General features: G+C 39.8%; 2 protein-coding genes across 2 annotated transcripts in view; both read left to right on the top strand.

Annotated features, from left to right (window-relative positions):
• The window catches only part of LOC135057371 (olfactory receptor 5AR1-like), a 75,319-nt gene that overhangs the window by 22,096 nt on the left and 34,032 nt on the right, over positions 1 to 19,191 (top strand). The window contains exon 3 of the mRNA XM_063963260.1: positions 14,267 to 14,324. The gene's annotated coding sequence lies outside the window, so the exon portion shown is untranslated. The remainder of the gene's footprint in view (positions 1 to 14,266; positions 14,325 to 19,191) is intronic.
• LOC135057372 (olfactory receptor 5V1-like) lies at positions 5,915 to 6,844 on the top strand. Its single transcript, XM_063963261.1, has one exon. The coding sequence runs from the start codon at positions 5,915 to 5,917 to the stop codon at positions 6,842 to 6,844; it is 930 nt and encodes a 309-aa protein (XP_063819331.1).

Raw genomic sequence — 19,191 nt, 5'->3', positions numbered from 1 at the left:
TGCCTAAGGGAAGGTTATATGCATTGTCCGGACCTGAAACTGTGGCCATGAATGAGTATGTTAAAGAAAGCCTAGGGAAAGGATTTATCAGGCCATCTAAATCCCCTTTAAGTGCAGGCTTCTTCTTCGTGGAGAAGAAGGATGGATCACTCAGACCTTGCATTGACTTTAGAGCCTTGAATAAAATCTCAGTAAAGAATACTTACCCTTTGCCGCTGATTTCTGTCCTCTTTGATCAGCTACGTTCGGCTGTGATTTTTTCTAAGATTGACCTAAGAGGAGCATATAACCTCATCAGAATCAAGTCAGGGGATGAGTGGAAAACGGCATTCAGTACTCAGTCAGGCCACTATGAGTATCTGGTTATGCCATTCGGCCTGTCCAACGCTCCGGCAGTTTTCCAGGATCTCATTAACGATGTGCTCCGTGAATTTCTTGGAAGATTCGTTGTAGTCTACTTAGACGATATTTTGATATATTCTGACTCTATAGAACAACATGTTACCCAGGTGCGTCAGGTTCTAAAAAAATTACGTGAAAATCACCTATATGCCAAGCTGGAGAAGTGTGAATTTCATGTCACGGAGGTATCCTTTTTAGGGTACATTATTTCCCCTCGGGGATTCTGTATGGAACCAAAGAAGCTCCAAGCCATCCTTAGTTGGGCGCAACCCACCAATTTAAAAGCAATTCAGCGCTTTTTAGGGTTTGCGAATTACTATAGAAGATTTATTCACTCTTTCTCTGACCTAGTTGCTCCCATTGTGGCACTGACTAAAAAGGGAGCAGATCCTACCAACTGGTCACGTGAAGCGGAGTTGTCTTTTCAGGCCTTGAAACAAGCCTTTGTCTCAGCCCCTGTCCTCAGACATCCCAACCCAGAATTGCCTTTCATTGTTGAGGTCGATGCCTCGGAGGTTGGAGTAGGGGCTATCCTGTCTCAGAAGGATCCGGATTCCCTGGAATTACATCCTTGTGCCTTTATGTCCAGGAAATTCTCATCTGCTGAATCCAACTACGATGTTGGTAACCGGGAATTACTGGCTATTAAATGGGCTTTCGAGGAGTGGAGACATTGGCTTGAAGGAGCCACTCATACCATTTCGGTTTTGACTGATCACAAAAATCTTCAATACATTGAATCAGCTAAACGACTGAATGCCCGGCAAGCTCGTTGGGCTTTATTTTTTACTCGTTTCAAGTTCATTATCACCTTCAGGCCAGGTTCCAAGAATACCAAGGCAGATGCCCTGTCACGCAGTTTTCTTCCAGTTCAAGACAACGGTCCTGTTACTCCCATACTTCCGTCTTCAGTCATTTGGGCAGGCCTCACACAGGATTTATTTACCCAGTTGAAGCAGCTTCAACATCAAGCTCCTGGTAATACTCCTGCTGGTCGTCTTTTTGTCCCCGAGTTTTTGAGAGCAACGGTTTTGACGGAGTTTCACGATAGCAAAGTTGCCGGGCATCCGGGGATCGCTAAAACTTTTGAATTAGTTTCCCGCTCGGTATGGTGGCCTGGTCTTTCCAAAGACATTAAGGAATTTGTTTTTTCTTGTCAGGTCTGTGCACAGCATAAGGTTCCCCGTTCCTTGCCTATCGGTCAACTTTTGCCCTTGAATGTTCCTCTTAGGCCATGGTCTCATATTTCCATGGATTTTGTGGTGGACCTTCCTCTGTCAGCCGGATGCCGAGTCATATGGGTGGTAGTGGACCGTTTTAGCAAAATGGCCCATTTTATTGCTCTTCCCCGATTGCCATCTGCCCAGGGATTGGCAGTCTTGTTCCTCCGCCATGTTTTCAGACTCCATGGGTTACCCACTGATATTGTTTCTGATCGGGGTCCACAATTCATTGCACAATTTTGGAAGTCTTTTTGTGCCTCATTGAAGATGAAATTATCTTTAACGTCTGGCTACCATCCCCAATCCAACGGGCAGACTGAGCGAGTCAATCAATCATTAAAACAATATTTGCGTTTGTACTCGGCCAAACTCCAAAATGACTGGTCTGAGTTTCTTCCGTTAGCAGAGTTTGCTTACAACAATGCCTGTCATTCCTCCACCAATGTATCTCCATTTTTTACAGTTTTTGGTTTTCACCCCAGAGCTAATTCCTTTTTTCAACATTCCTCTGTCTCCTCACTGACCTTGACCTCTCATCTCAAACTCATTTGGAGAAAAGTGCACCTGGCTCTCAGAAAAGCGGCATTTCGGGAGAAAAATTTTTCTGACAGGCTCCGGCGGCCGTGCACTTTTAAAGTTGGAGATAGGGTATGGTTGTCGACTCGCAACATTAAACTTCGACAAACCTCAGCCAGATTGGGTCCTAAATTTATTGGACCATTTCATATTATCAAAAAAGTCAATCCAGTGGCTTTCCGGTTACGGTTACCAAAAACTTTACGGATCGGAAATACCTTCCATTGCTCCTTGTTAAAACCATATGTTTCGTCCAGTAAATTTCCTCGCAAGATCTCTCAGGGGAAATCACCAATAGACGTACAGGGTCAGCAGGAGTTCTTAGTGGAGAAGGTTCTCGATTCCAAGTTGTCCCGGGGTCGGCTTTATTTTTTGGTACATTGGAGAGGTTATGGTCCAGAAGAAAGGTCTTGGGTCCTGGACGAGGATCTCCATGCCCCGAGGCTCAAAAGGGCATTTTTTCGAGAATTTCCTCAAAAACCTGGCCTTAGGGGTTCCTTGACCCCTCCTCAAGGGGGGGATACTGTTAGGCGCCGAGGGTCCGCCCGTCAGTGCGGCCCGGCGCCTAGCAACTAGGGACGCCGCAGGCAGACAGCCGCCGGCTCCATAGCAACGCTAGACGCCGGGCGCACGGAGCCGCTTAGACCATAGCAACGGGGACGCCACTGTCGGACCGCGTTCCCCGTTGCTAGGTCTAATTAATCAGGTCAAATTGTATCCTGGCCGTGCAGCATGCAGCTGCACGGCATAATTATGATACCCTGTCTGGATCCGGATTGGAGGGTTTCCTAATAAAAGCACTCTCAGGACTTCTTACAGACGCCGGTGTTAGCTTCCTGTTGGCTGTGTCAGTTACAGAGAGTTTCCTGTCCTGCTCAATTCGGTTGTTCCTGTCCGCAGTGATCCAGTACTCGGAATTTGTCATCTATTCCTGGAGTCCTACCGAGCACCTTTAACATCCTGTGGTGTTCGTGAGTCGCGGCGTAGCCGTGTGTTGCGGCTTGACCGCTTACTATTTATTATTTAGTTTTATTGTGTTCCGGAGCTTTTGCGGAGGATTCCGCTCCCACAAGTCCACTCTGGTATCCAGCGGTGCTGGATAGGAGTAACGGATCAGTGGATCTTTGATTGTCCTTTTCCCTGGCGGTTTGTCCGCACATACTTTTGGTTAAGTTAGATAGCTTGTAACCCCTGGCCTGGTTGCTTAGTCAGAGGGCCCCTTGTTATCACCCTGTCTCGGATTTCTCTTTGTCTCCCATTAAGACCTTAGGGGGCATCGGGGTTGGGCAGACATAATCCGCCCTTCGAACGCGGCTGCCATGGGCTCAAGCAACCATAGTCTCGCAGGGGATTTCTGATAACACGGGCGAGACAACGGAGTTAGGGCGCCAGGGGTTACTAGGCTTCCCTGTTCCCGTAACCAGCATATCTTTCCAGTACTCAGACCTCTGCCATAAGATCTCATCTGGTCTGGAGTACGGGAATCATAACAAATTTTGTTCATCAGCACTTTTGAAAGATTTGCTTGGATTGGACACCGCACACTAGAGAGGATAGCTTCATTTCCAGAAAAGTTCTATTGGATCAAGCTACAGATCTTCCTCCAGCGACATTTCCTTTGGTAACATTACCTACATGAACAGTGTCCATTATTATTGCTCAAGGGTCCCAAAAAGCCACATCACCTGTGGATGTTTATATTGAGGGCTACAAAATTGTACGGGACATTACTAGGTTCCTATATGAGAATCTAGGCATTACGATTGAAATTCCATTCCAATGTACACAATTTTATATAATTGGTTATTGTTGAAATTTATTAAACACATAACAAATTTTCCATGACACTAGTTTGCATGTGTTTGTACTAGCGCTGCTACTTTATCTTTATTATTGTGTGACCATGCCCCTTTCCTTTGAGACCACGCCCCTTTTTGTGCACATGCCCATGGTGCAGCAATCCCTGTGTTACATGGGAAGTGTGGTGTGAGTTCCTCCACCACTCTAGGACCATTTTAAGCACTGGATAGCTTGCATGTGAAAAAGTCATGATCTGAGAAAGGGACAGGAGTTTTAGTGAATTCTAAAACTGAGCAAAGCCTGATGAATACAAAATCAAGGCAGTGGCTCTCTTGATGAGTAAAGGAGTCAGACCATTAGGAGAGGCTGAGAGAGGAGTATAGAGAGAGTTGTTTGGAGACATGATCAGCAGGTTTTGGACTATTAATAGTCATATTGAAATCACCCATGATAATGGTGGAGATGTCAGAGGATAGAAAGTGAGGGTGCCAGGCATAAAAAAACTTACTTAAATTGTTTGGGCTGCCCAGTAGGGTGATGGATAACGGCAAAATATAGAGAGAATGGTTTGTAAATCCTTATAGAATGAACTTTAAATTATGTGAATGTGAGTGATGGTACCTATGGTAAATATTGGGATAGTAATATTCCAATCCCACCTCATTTACTTTTGCCAGGCCTGAAGGTGTGTGTGAAGTGGAGGCAACCATGTGACAATGCTGCAGGGAAGGCTGTATATGATTGTGTGAACCATGTTATAGCCAACAGGTTGAAGTTGTTATATATGAAAAAGTTTTGGATGGATGTTAATGATAGAAGGGTGTAAAGAATTTATATATTGCTGCAACCCAGTTGAATGTGAGTGGCTCAAGTGTTTTGGGCCTGGATTTGGTGAAATGTCACCAGCTAATAGAAGCAGGAGAGAGAGATTTACTTGTAGGAGGTTTGTGTTTTTTTATGGTGACAGGTTGTGGATGTTATTGTCAATGTATAAAGTTAAGTAAAAAGCTCATGATTGTTAATAAGAGGGGAGAGGATAATTATGTCAACAATATGAACAGAGGGGTGAGTTGCAGTGAGAAAGAAGCATGTAATTACTTTGGAGAAAGTACCGTGGAGTGAAATGAATAAAAGCAATTTGTGGTACATGATGTGTTTGAAATAAAATTAAAGTTATTAAGGCTAAGAGCATAATAAAATAACACTTTTGAAAGTTAAACATTGAAATACCTGTTAATTGATGTTGTCCAGATGTTCATTTTCCAACACTTAGTTTTATGAACAATTTGTGTATGTGAATACACATCGACTAGCACAGCTGTGCCTAGATTGCATCTAAAAGAATACTATAGCTAATTAATACTGGCTACTAGTGAGATAAATGTTTAGCTGGTGAAAGTGATACATTGCATAGTTTTGACTATGCAAACAGAGGAGAAAACATCAATTATTGCATCCCAATGATACTGTTTGGCCCCTATTTTAAATCTAGAAAAAAACTTTAGAAAACCAAGTTGAAACAGAATACAAGCCAAAACATTGCTATAACTTATTATGAAAACCTATCCACTCCAACTGTATCATGATTCCATTGGCCAAAACAATTGCTTATAGAACTACTTAAAAACAGATCTCTATAATGTTATCAGACCAAATTCATTTTAGACTCAGTGTTCAACCCCGTTCAGTATTATGTGCAGCCTTATGTCAGAAGAAAGTGCAATTGCACACTGATTTCCAAACTGTACAATTTTAGGATTGCACTTTATTTGTTAATCAAATGACCCAGCCTCCCCTTCCACTGAAAGCAAATACATTTATTTCATTAACATTTTTATTAACGTTATTATACATATTACACTGGCTATGCAGCAATCAAATATAAACACTACTTCTATTTTTTACACACAGAAATGGAATTAAGAGAACCATTTAATACATCTGAATTCTCATTTGAAAATTTGTTTGATGACCAAAAGCTTCAATACCTAATTTTATTTATATTGGTAATTAGTTACTTTGTTGTTGTCTTTGGAAATCTCACCATTATTGCTGCAATTTGGATGGCTCCCCACTTGCACACTCCTATGTACATCTTCTTAATGAATCTATCCACTATTGACATTGCTTCTACCTCAAATATAATACCTAAACTGTTATATATGCTCATCACCAATGATAATACAATCTCATTCTGGGAATGTATAGCTCAGCTGTATCTTTTTGTGTTATTAATTTGCACTGAAGTTGTCCTTCTTACGGCTATGGCATATGACCGCTATGTTGCCATCTGTCACCCACTTAATTATATTAGTAAAATGAGTATAAGACACTGTGCCGGCCTCTCAGTTACATCATGGACTGTTGGAGTTTTAAACCCTATTGGACATATTGCCCTTATATCTAAGATGTATTTTTGTGATTCTCATAAAATCAGCCATTTCTTTTGTGATGTTTCACCTTTGCTAAAGATTTCTTGCAGTGATTTATCTGTAGTAGAAATGCTAAACTACATTGAAGGAACACTACTGGCATTCACTTCATTTATTTTTACTTTAATTTCATATATTTCCATCATTTCAGCAATCTTAAATATAAAAACTTCTAAAGGCCGATCTAAAGCTTTTTCTACCTGCTCCTCCCACCTGACCTGCATTATTCTATTTTATGGGACAATTACATCTTTGCACATGCAACCCACATCCAGCTACTCTTCCAAACAGAACAAATGGTTTGCTCTGGTATACACTGTTTTGGTGCCAATGTTAAATCCTTTCATTTACAGTCTAAAGAACAAAGACGTCAATAAAGCTTTGTTGAAATTTCAGAAAAAGTGGATATAGGAAAACATGATATTTCTTCTTAGAAAATTAACTCAATTTTTATTATAAGAGTCCAGCAAAGCTCTCATCTCAATCAGTGTTGTTGTCTACAGTATGTAAATCCTGAATGATCTTACCACTCGTGTTTATAACATGTAGTAACAGAAAAAAAGCCCTGCTGGACCATTAGATTGGGTAACACTATATCACTGTATCCCTCCTGGTAGGCCAATTATTTTGGGTATGGGTTCCCTTACCAATAATTTATCCCATTATGTAGATTCTTTATTACATAGCCATGTTAAGGAACTCAGAACCTATATTAAGGATACCACATAGTTTTTATATCTAATTAGAAATATACAATGGAAACTGCATTATTTGTTGGTCACATATGACATTGAGTCACTATATTCAAATATACCACAGGATCGAGTTTTTGAGGCTATCGGCCACTATCTTGGTAATGTGAGTCTCTCACTATACAAACAGAAAATGTAACTATAGATGCTTTTGCATTTATTTTGCAACATTATTTTGTTTTTGATTTGCAGTGTTTTCTGCAGTTAAGGGGTACTGCTATGGGAGCCAGATTTGCCACCAGCTTTGCCAACCTCTACATGGGCCTCTTTGTAGAGGGGCATGTGTTGGGAGGCAGACTGGGGTAGACCTGGTCATCCTAACTGCAGGTATATAAATGATTTGTTTTTTGTTTGGGGAGGTGGGCAGGAATCTCTTCTAATATTTTTAGATGGATTGAATTGTAATAATTTTGGTTTACATTTTAAAAATACCTATCATAGGGAAAACATTATATATTTGGATATAGCCCTAGAGGTTAGGGATACTGTTATCACTACACAAACATACACCAAAGAAGTTGATCAGAATAGGTTTCTTAATTATTGTAGTAGCCACATACAGATATGAAGGGATAATATCCCTAAGTGACAATTTATAAGAATAAAAGGAAACTACTCGTCTAAAGAACAGTTTGAATTATAAGCCTCTAAACAGTCCCAATCTATTGTGGAACAAGGTTATGTCTCAAAAGTAATTGAAAAAATTATGAAGAAGTCCAAAATATAAATAGGAATCACTTATTAGAATACCAGAAAAAAAGGATCTGATGTCACAAGAAACCGAGGAGAAATCAATCAGCTTTGTCACCAAAAATAATTCTCATGCTAAGGATATTGGGAATATTATTATAAATACATTGTTTGTTGCTAAAACTGGATGATCTGTTATAAATTACTAAAATGAGTAATAGTAGAGTGAGTTTTTGTAAGTTATAATTTGAAATTGAAATTAGCACCAAGACACTTTAAGAGCCAACAACTGGAGGGTAATGGTACAAAATCCTGGTTACTGGATAAACCTTTAGGATGGGAAAGATAGATGTGGAACATGTATTTACAGTGAACGTAAAGTGACAGAAATTGCCTCATTTGTAATGAAGGAAAAAATTGCAATTAAAGAATTTATCAAATGCATCTTTACTTTTTGTGCTATATGTATTTCAGTGTTGCTGTGGAGCGTAGTATGGGGGTAATTCAGACCTGATTGTAGCAGCAAATTTGTTAGCATTTGGGCAAAACCATGTTTACTGCAGGGGGAGGGGGCAGATATAATGTGCAGAGAGAGTTAGATTTGGGTGGGGTGTGTTCAAACTGAAATCTAAATTGCAGTGTAAAAATAAAGCAGGCAGTATTTACCCTGCACAGAAGCAAAATAACCCACCCAAATCTAACTCTCTGCAAATGTTATGTCTGCCACATCTGCTCTGCTCATGGTTTTGCCCAAATGCTAACAAACGTGTTGCTATGATCAGGTCTGAATTATCCCCTATGTTGGTTGTACTAGTACAAAACTGCATACCAGGTACATGGAGCATAAAAGGAAAGTTATAAATAAAGTAAAAACCCACTGTCTCTCATTACATATCATAAAATGCCCTAAAGGTGGATTAGAAAATATTAAAATAAAAGGAATAGAACAGGTAAAGAAAACTAATAGGGGTGATGATTGTTTTAATTTATTATGTCATAGAGAAGCATACTGGAATTTTTACTTAAGGACACAGACCCCCCAGGTTTAAATGATATGCTAAATTTGAACAATGTGTAAATAATGATTTTTGTAGACATAATGTACTGCTGTTTGAGGTGAGCTGTTTTATATTATTTTATATTGTTGTGCATATTTTTTTTTAAAGTATACTGTCTAATGTCTCTATATATAATACTGAATGGTTGATTCCTGTTAAGTAATTCAATAATTTGATACCAATATTATTAAAAATAAACCATATTTTAAATATATAATATGAGAGGGGGAGCACCAATTCACTTTCTTCTGAAGAGCACCAAAATGTCTAGTTACAGCTCTGGTTCAGAGTGTCCTGTATGCTACACAGCCCATCAGCATTTTCATCCCCTCCAAGAGGCGCTACTAGGGGACATATTTACATGGGGGATATCTACAGAGGGGAAAACATACTGGGAGCAAATCTAGAGAGGGGAAAACCTACTGCAGTAATATCTACAGGGGGCATAACTACAGGGGGCATAACCACTGGGGGCAAATCTACTTGAGGCAGGCTAATTTTTAAGTTGATAATTTTTGTATGGCCCCCTGAGGATTTTATAAATATCCAAATTGCCCTTGGTAGAAAAAAAGGTTCCCCACCCCTGCTTTAAAAGATAGTTCCTCTGGATTTGAGTTATGAAGAAGTAGGAAATGCTTGGACACTGCATGAGTCTGTATTTTCTTCCAGATATTGTGGACATGTTCTTGGATTCTAAGTTTTAATGGTCCCTTTGTTTTACTCACATACTTTAATTTACTAGGACATTCGAGAAGATAAATATCTGATGGCATGCTACAATTTATGAATTGCTTGATCCTGAATTCTTTGGTTTGGTCGGTGTTATAGAAAGTCTTCCTGGCATTGTGCAGAAATTTGCAAACATTGCATATACTGCATTTGTAGCATCCTGTGCTTCTCAGTAAGGAAGCTGACTGTTCTGAGGTGGTCCTTAACATGCTTTGGGCTAGAAGGTCTTTGAGGTTTGTGGCCTTTTTAACACTAGAAAGGCTGACACATTTTACTTACTAGAAAGACTGGAAGGGGTCATTTTGACCCCTTTCATAAAACACTAAATTTTTAATAGAATTTTAATTCAGTACAAGTTGTTTTTTTGTATATCAGTTGAACTTTTAATTTCTACTAAGACCTATTGAATTTGAAAAATTATATTCGCTGCAATTAGGTCTGTAATTAATATAAATTCAGTCTGACAGCCCAGAAAAAAAACAAAAATGGATTTATTATGTATTTATTACAGTGAGTGGTAGAAAACAAAACTAACATCTGCAGTTTAATGTTAAATAGAACTCAAAAAACATAAGTATGTCGAAAAACATAACATAAATTATAAAAAATGAAAAAAAAATAAAAAATTACCAAAAACAACAAGAACCATGAAACAAAATGATTACATTTCTTGACATTCTGTTTGAATCTAGGTCACACAGTTTTTGAACACAATGATTTTCCTCACATTTGCTAAGCATTTACCACACACAAACTTCCTGCATTGGTCAAAACTTTTGCATGTTTTATTACCCTTACAATTATTTCCAATCTGACATTTGTGTCGTTTTCAGCTCAAATCGACATTTTCTGTACATTGAGCTGGTGACATTATTGCTTCTGGACCCTTTCTATTTGTAACGTACTTTTGACAAAGTTCCTCTACTAGCTGTAGAATAAATGTAAGACTACTGATTTTTTTTTAGCTGTGACACTGTTATACAAAATCCTTGGATTGACAGCTGCCAAATTGAGTGTGTTGTAGAGGACTTGTACAGGCCATCTTCTACTTCCAGCCTTTACACTGTATTTTTTTACTATCTGATCAACTGTATCCACTCCAACTTTTGTTTTGTTGTAATATGATACAGTTTCGAGAAGCTTCTTTGCATCTTTACCAATATCAACATCTGGATGAAGCGAGCTAAGGAGGATGACATTCTTTTGCTTTTTCCCCTGGTATACGGTCAATGTACACTGGTCATGTTTCAAAACATAAATGTCATACAGGGTTGCACCTCCTTCCTTTACTTTTGTTAAAACCTCCCTTCTCTTACAATTTATTGTTCCCACAATGCTTGTTTTTTTCTTTTGCAGTTGGTCAGCGAGTTGTAGAGAAGTAAAATAGTTGTGCATTGTTATAATTCTACCCTTGTTCAAATATGGTACCCACCAAACGCAGGACGACATGAGCTGAAACACTTTCATCAGCTGGTTTCAGTTCATCCTTTCCTAGATAGGGGTGTCCATTTACAAGATAATTAGATTTTAAATCTGCTGCAAGGCTAATTTTATTCCAAACTTATCTGGCTTGTTGGCCATGTACTGTGTAAAGTATTGTGGCCAAGCAAGTGTGTCTTGCTTTTGAGGGGAATAACTGCTCATCCACAGTGATATTTGATCCTGGAGTGTAGCACAGAATGCTGTTTGCGATTAACCTATTCCAAATTTCAGAAGCCAAAGCAAATTTATCATTTTTCAGTCACTCTAACCTTGTTGACTTGATGTCAAATCGCAGGAATCTCATAATTTCTTTGAATCTATCCCTGGACATTGTATCACCAAAAAAGCGAGGACCCCATTTTTCAGACCACATATGATTTACAGGTAAGCCCTTTATGGTATATGCACCCCTGCCATACAGAAGAGCAATGAATGCATCCAATTTTTCCAAAGAAATAGTCCATGTGTTATTATTAAGTTGTCTTTGGGCTTCTGTCTCTGTAAAATTCTTTATATGATGCAGCATTGGCTCATCTATCAATAAGCGCCACACACTAGCCAAACTGTCATCTGAAATTATTCATTTGGAATAAGGAGTCGGACCAGGATTTTCTCGCAGCACATTTTTTTGAGATAATCTTCTTGAAGCATGTCCAATCCCAATAACATCCCACTCTGTTTTCTCGGGTGCAGTGTACTTCTCCCCAACTGCAGGTGGCACATATGACTTTCTACCACGACCTCTTCCTTGAAATTGAGCTGGAGGTGCTTGTAGTATTTGTGACTGAGCTATACCTTTCCCTCTACCCCTACCCTGAGATAGAGTTGGGCTAGTACCTGCTTGATCTGTTCCAGACTCATTGTCATCAGTGTCAGTCTCATAACTTCCACTGGCTTCAGATACCTCAGGTATGTATGAAACATCACTCTCTGAATCAGACTGTATATCTTCAGTTTCCGACTCTGCTTACACTGCTGCGTCATCTTCTCCTCCTGAGTCCTCTTCATCTATATTTTGAAGACATTTAAGAATTTGCTCATCTATCAAACCATGGAAACTGGACATTTTCACTTATCATACTGTGAATACACGGAACTTCAAGTTAGGACTCACAGACCCTCTCCTCACAACTGCTGAAAAGGAAAAAAGAACCTTATCAATTCAATATAACTCTTGAAAATATTTTAACTTGTTAGCCTATAAATTCAGTAGGCACACATACATAATTGTAATGGAATTTATACGCAAAACAACTCAGGGGTCATTTTGACCCCTTCAGTCTTTCTAGGTATACCTTGAAATATTTTCCCAAATATTGACCATACACAAACAACATTTTAGTGGCTTGTGACATTTAATTATGAAAAGTCACAAAAAATCAGATTAGCAGGAAACAAAATTGCTGAAAGGCAACAAGTTTTTCATTGCTAAGGGGTCAAAATTACCCATTCAGGCTTTCTAGTGTTAAATACTATATGTGGTTGTTTTGAGAGAATGTCTTTCAACACAGGGTCCATTAATAGGATCTTCCAAAAATCCTGAAGGGACTTCCTAATAATGTAGTCATGTCTGCTGTACGTAGTGATGAATTTGATCCCCTCTCATTATTTCCTCTTTTATCTATAAATCAGGAGCTCCCTTTTATCCAATTGCATGGTTTTGTTAAGGGCTTCATTCAGAACTTTGGTGGGGTATCCTTTTTCTTTAAATCTATCTGTGTACACCTGTAGTTGTTGATCACAGTCTTCTGGATACCTGCAGTTCCTCTTGATTTGGTGGAATTGTGAATAGGTAATGTTATTTTTCCATTTCTTTAGATGATTACTCTAATAAACTAATGCACATAGCTATTCCTGTCCACTTTTTTGATAAAATTCTTGGTAATCAGCACCTCTCCCAAAATTGTGAGTACCAAGTCTAGGATTTCTATAGATTCAGTGCTGGTATTTGATGTAAAAAACAAGATTCATATAATTGTCCACAATATATACTAAAAATTAATTAAAAGAATCAGTTGTTCCTTCCCAGATGATTAAAATGTCATTGATATAACATTTATTAAAATAAAAATGTTATTCCTGACAAACAGGATGTGATGTCATAATTATCTAACTGATTGATCTGGGTATAAATAAGATTTCTGTCCTATACCAATACACCCTTGAAGTCTATCTGACAAAATGCATTGGGCCTTCCCAGACTGCACCTCTCTAAAAAAAACATCTTCCTTTAAAAAAAAAAAAAACAGTTTTCCTCTTGCCTCAGATCTGAGGAAGCCGCTGACACTATACTAGGAAGAGAAACGCGTTATCCATGTAGGGGAATCGAATAAGGAGTCCAGTGCATAAGGGAAATCGCTCACAGATAAATCCTATAAACACTGGTGATTCTGGTTATCTTATCTTCCTAAATACTAACAAATTGCATGCAATAATCTCAGGGATACAAAGAGACATATCAATGTCGATTTAATAAACAGTCTCTTCTATTTTTAATATTTTTTTTTGTATTGTGTTTTATGTGATTTATATTGCTTTATTGTATTATTCATGTTGTCTGTGTAATTAATTGTGTATACATTTATTGATTAAGCAGTGCTTCTTTCTATGTTAGACTTTATGTCTTCCATAAACTTGCTATCCCCTAGAAGTGCTGCCTGGAGTTCACATTGATAACATTGATAGCCACCAGCTCAGGCATCATCTGGTGAGTCATCATCAATTATCATGCCCATTTATATGATTATCTATTTTTAATTTTGAAAAAAATGTTAAATGTGTTTCAACATGCTTCAGTAACCTCTGTGGAACAACACATCTCAGCAAACCCTCACAAAATTATATTTTTTTGATGGACGTTGTTGTCCCACAGTACATGGATGTCTACTAATTATTTTTTTCCTGTGTAAACTTAAATGTGTATCTACAGTACATTCTGCATTCCTTAATTTAAAAGCAATCATGTTTTTGTACAAAATTTTCTTTTTCTTTTTTGGCCTAGGACATAAAATGATTTTGGAACATGACTATACTGTAATTGAGTTTTTATTTTAAATTACAATCTTTTTATGTATTTAAATATGCACATACAATTTTTTGTTGTTGTTTTTTATGCAATGTAGCTCCAGCACTCAGGCATAAGGCACCTGCTAAAAAGGCATCTTCAATAGTATATTGCTGGTAAGTCCTAAAAAGGAGAGAAAAAACCCTGTAATTAGTACAGTATGTGTGTTTTTGTGTTCTCCAAATTCTTTATTAACCACTTGCCTGGCATGGTCGCATCAGATGCGACCATGCCTGCATGTGCTCTATCTGACCTGGTCGCACGGGATGCGACAAGTCAGATAGAGAGTGTTAGCAGCGGCAGGGAAGAGAAACTTCCCTCCGCTGCTGCTGTCAGAGGGACCGGAAGGTCCCTCTGCCTCCCTGCACTCTCCCCGTGTCTGCCGTGCTGCCGATCACTGCTGATCGGTCAGCACGGCAGGATCTGTCCCCTCCAGTGGCTGCAGACAATGGCAGCCGCTGGGGAGTGTAAATAAACCCTCCCTAGCTGCCCCCAGACCCACACTGCATACCTCGAGGCTGTCTCAGCTTTCAAAATGAAAGCTGTGATGGTCACGATGTTCCGATGGTCGCGATGTTCCCGGTCGATGTTTCAATGTTTGGGAAAAATGTAAAAAAAAAGTAAAAAATATTTTTCCCCCCTTTTTTTTTTAACTAAAATCATTTGGGATAGGGTTAAATTCATGTTCTTCACCTAATTCACTCATTAAAAAAAATGACAATTTCTGAGCTTTTTTTGCGAAATAAATCGTCAGTTAAGTGGTTAATGTCTCACACCATTTGTTACTCTTTTTTGTATTGTGTTTGTCACATATGTTTTAGACAATATTATGTTGCCTTATATATGTTTTGTTTTTTTTCAAAAATAAGTGCACAGATGTTTGGCTATCACAATGCAAAATAAAAAAACACAGTAAAGTCATAAGTTTTGATTGTCTTAAGATAACATCCAAACCAGTTGCACAAGCAGTGCTGTTTAAATATGATATAATGGTGTCTTCCCAACTTCCACAGACCACCCACCACTGATGTTGCACATTGATCCAGTTTCGCGTTGTTGTCTCTACCAAATGTTGTTTAAGATGTGCAGTGTACCTCCAACTCTTTACCACCCACTGTTATTAAGTTATACATGGAATGATTGCCAATAAAGTTTTTATAATTTTTCTACCATTGTGGGTTTTTTTTAAAACTTAGATTACTTACTATAATGTTTATGTTGGAGGACCCTCATACCCACGATGTTGTTGACTCCCATAAATACACTTAACAACCCAGATGTGGGTAATGTTGGAACCCAACAGCAACCTGTCAGGTCCGGGTGTTTTTGTGAATCCGTTAACCCGGGACCAACCACAGGTGTAGGTGCTGGGCTATGAAGAAAGCAGGGAGGACGAAGAAAGTTCCGATTCATATATTTATTCAAAATAACAATTCAGTAAAGAGTTAACTGACAAGTTGTTAATCATCATATTATACTGAAGTATTGCAGGAATAATATGCAAGAGAAAACTCAAAAATAAATAAAAGAAATGTTCATGGAAACATATGCAAAACAAGCTGATGAATAAATGTTGGATTGTCCAAATATAAACAAGCTTTGATGCTGAACTGCAGAATGTGATTAACTGGATAATGCAGACATGAAGAGAAAACTGTAAGGATTTGCAATGGAGTTTTGAGAGTTAACTGAGAGACTGTGAAGAATTATCCTTGTTATGACAACATAGCAAATATAAACAAGCTTTGATGCTGAACTGCAGAATGTGATTAACTGGATAATGCAGACATGAAGAGATAACTGTAAGGATTTGCAATGGAGTTTTGAGAGTTAACTGAGAGACTGTGAAGAATTATCCTTGTTATGACAACATAGCAAATATAAACAAGCTTTGATGCTGAACTGCAGAATGTGATTAACTGGATAATGCAGACATGAAGAGATAACTGTAAGGATTTGCAATGGAGTTTTGAGAGTTAACTGAGAGACTGTGAAGAATTATCCTTGTAATGGCAACATAGCAAAAGTACTGAATTGGGTTACTTGCGGGTTCCGGATATCACTGTGAAACTGTAGTAGAAGACAAGGTGATGAATGGGTTAAATGCAGAGTTGAACAAACGAACAGCTGAGGGAAATGAGATCCTCCAGACTTTGTAGGATAGGCAGACAGACTAGGTAACCTCATGCAGTACACTGGGAATCCAACTGTTTCCAGTAGGTGAGCAATTAACTGACAGCACAGCGGAGAGCCGGTGGATCTTTCAGCAGTGAAGGCTGCAGACGGACCTCTGGGAACGGAGGCGATATCTGGACCACGGGAATAACACAGGAATGCACGGAGAGAGCTCAAAGCTAGAGCACAGCGTTGATATAACAAAGCACTAGCCCAGAGTAACATAATCCCAGCCTACTTAAAGGCAGCACAAGCACGGGATTGGCTTACACCTGCCCACAGGTGTTTTCACAAGTGCTCTGTATTAGCTATTTGGTCTCCAACATGGCCACCTCCTATACAGCAGACACACTGCAGTGCCTTAGGCCATTTGGTCCCCGCACTCACAGTTCCCAGCCTCTGCATTACCTGTGCCATTGATCATGCCGCGTCCCCACACGGGCACACAGCACCGCGAGCAACCGCACTGATAACGGATGAACCCCAGAACCCGCAAAGGTGAGAGACCGGTTCGTGACAGTACCCCCTCTTCTACGGGTGGTCTCCGAACACCTTTGAACCTTGTCAGGATTTTTGGAGAAGTATTTCTGTACCAGTCTTGGAGCATGAACATCTTCAGAGAAAACCCAGGATCTCTCCTCCGGACCGTAACCCTTCCAGTCGACCAGAAACTGTAAACGTCCATATCGGGAACGTGAGTCCACAATCTCTTTAACTTCAAATTCCTCATTCTGCAAAGAGTGAACTTTAGGAGATTTGGACTGGGTAGTACGGAACTTATTGAGAATCAAAGGCTTCAGTAAAGATGTATGAAAGGCGTTAGGAATTCTCAAAGACGGTGGCAACTTGACTTTGTATGACACAGGGTTGAGAACCTTTACAATGGGAAATGGACCAATAAACTTGGGAGCAAATTTCTTAGAAGGAACTTTGAACTTGAGATTGCGCGTAGAAATCCAAACTTGGTCTCCCACTTTGTAATTCGGTACAGCTTTACGTTTTCTATCTGCAAAAGATTTATAACGAGCGGAAGCTTTGACCAAGGACTTACGTACACAACTCCAGATGCTAGATAGACGTTGAAGCTCTTGATCTGCTGCTGGAACCTCTAGGGCTGGCAAAGGATGAAACTCTGGTGGAGAACTTCTTGGACTCTTATGTTGGGCACATTTAGGACATGCTGCTATAAACTCTTGGACATCGGCTTTGAGACGTGGCCACCAATAAGACTGTTGAATAAATTTGAGAGTCTTTAGAACCCCAGGATGACCCATGAAGGAAGCGGAGTGAGCCCAGGTAAGCAGCCGTTTTTGGAGACTTGTGGCGACAAAGGTCTTGCCAGGCGGAGGAACTGGAGAGGTTCGAGTCATTAAAAAGGACGTAGGATTCACAATGGCTTGATTCGTGGTAGCATCATTTAATTCAGAAGAAGCAAAGGACCGGGAAAGGGCATCTGCCTTTTTGTTCTGAGACCCTGGACGATAGGTGAGTTTGAAATCAAATCATGAGAAGAAAAGCGCCCATCGAGCTTGTCGTGGATTCAAACACTGAGCTGACTGCAGATACAGAAGATTCTTATGATCAGTATAAACTGTAACGCGATGTTGAGCTCCTTCTAGAAGGTATCTCCACTCCTCAAATGCCAACTTGATGGCAAGTAACTCTTGCTCACCGATTGCATAATTACGTTCTGCCGGGAGGAACTTACGGGAGAAATATCCGCAGGGATGGACCTTTTTATCTTCAAAGACTTGTGACAACACAGCTCCTACTGCTTCTGTAGATGTATGCACCTCTAGTAGAAAAGGACGATTCAAATCAGGCTGTCGAAGAATGGGGGCTGACACAAAGGCTTGCTTTAAATCAGAGAAGGCTTTGATTGCTTCAGAAGACCAGTTCGTAGGATTTGCTCCCTTGCGAGTTAGGGCTGTGATAGGAGCAGCTAACGTAGAATAATTCTTAATGAATCTCCTATAGAAATTAGCAAAGCCAAGAAATCGCTGAATCCCCTTGAGAGTTGTAGGAGTGGACCAATCCCGGATAGCTCGCGTCTCTGGGATGGATAGCGGATGAATTTGTCCCCTAGGAGGGGTCTTGCCCGGAACCAGGACGACTGGGCAGTCCCATTCACGATGAGGAGGTAGAGAGTCTGCTGCTTGCTTACTGGAAACATCCGCAAGGGATTGATACACCGGAGGTAGATCGGAAAGGCTAATTGACCGAAGAGGTACAATTGTAGCTACACAGTCCTTGGTACAAGATTTACCCCATGAAAGGACTTCCATGGTTTGCCAATTAAGTTGAGGATTATGTTTCTGCAGCCAAGGTAAACCAAGTATCACATCTTGAGAGGCTTTGGGAATCACGTAGAAGGAGAGGTATTCGGAATGGAGCTCACCAACTTTCATCTTGAGACATACGGTTCGATGAGTAATTATACCATCTGGAATTCGACTTCCATCCACTGCTGTAACAGCAACTGCTGCTTCCAGGGGCATGGTTTGAACTTTAGACCGTATGACAAAGGCTGAGGAGATGAAGTTCTTGGCTGCCCCGGAATCTAGGAGGGCTGAAACTTTCACTGTAGAACTTGGAACTTCTAATTGAATAGACAAGGTTGGCTCTTTCCCAGAACGTGATTCTAAAGTAACTCCTAGCTTAACCTCTCTTGAATAAGCTAGGAGGCGAGAGTTTCCCGGTCGGAGTTTGCAGAATTTAACTAAATGTTCGGAGGACCCACAGTACATGCAGAGGTTACCCTGTCGACGATGAAGTCGTTCCTCCTCTGTGAGGCGAGAGCGCCCAATC

Source organism: Pseudophryne corroboree, chromosome 3, assembly GCF_028390025.1.
Source record: "Pseudophryne corroboree isolate aPseCor3 chromosome 3, aPseCor3.hap2, whole genome shotgun sequence".
NCBI classification, from domain to species: Eukaryota; Metazoa; Chordata; class Amphibia; order Anura; family Myobatrachidae; genus Pseudophryne; species Pseudophryne corroboree.
Note: the sequence above shows the minus strand (reverse complement) of the source record. Positions and strands in the feature narration are given on the sequence as shown.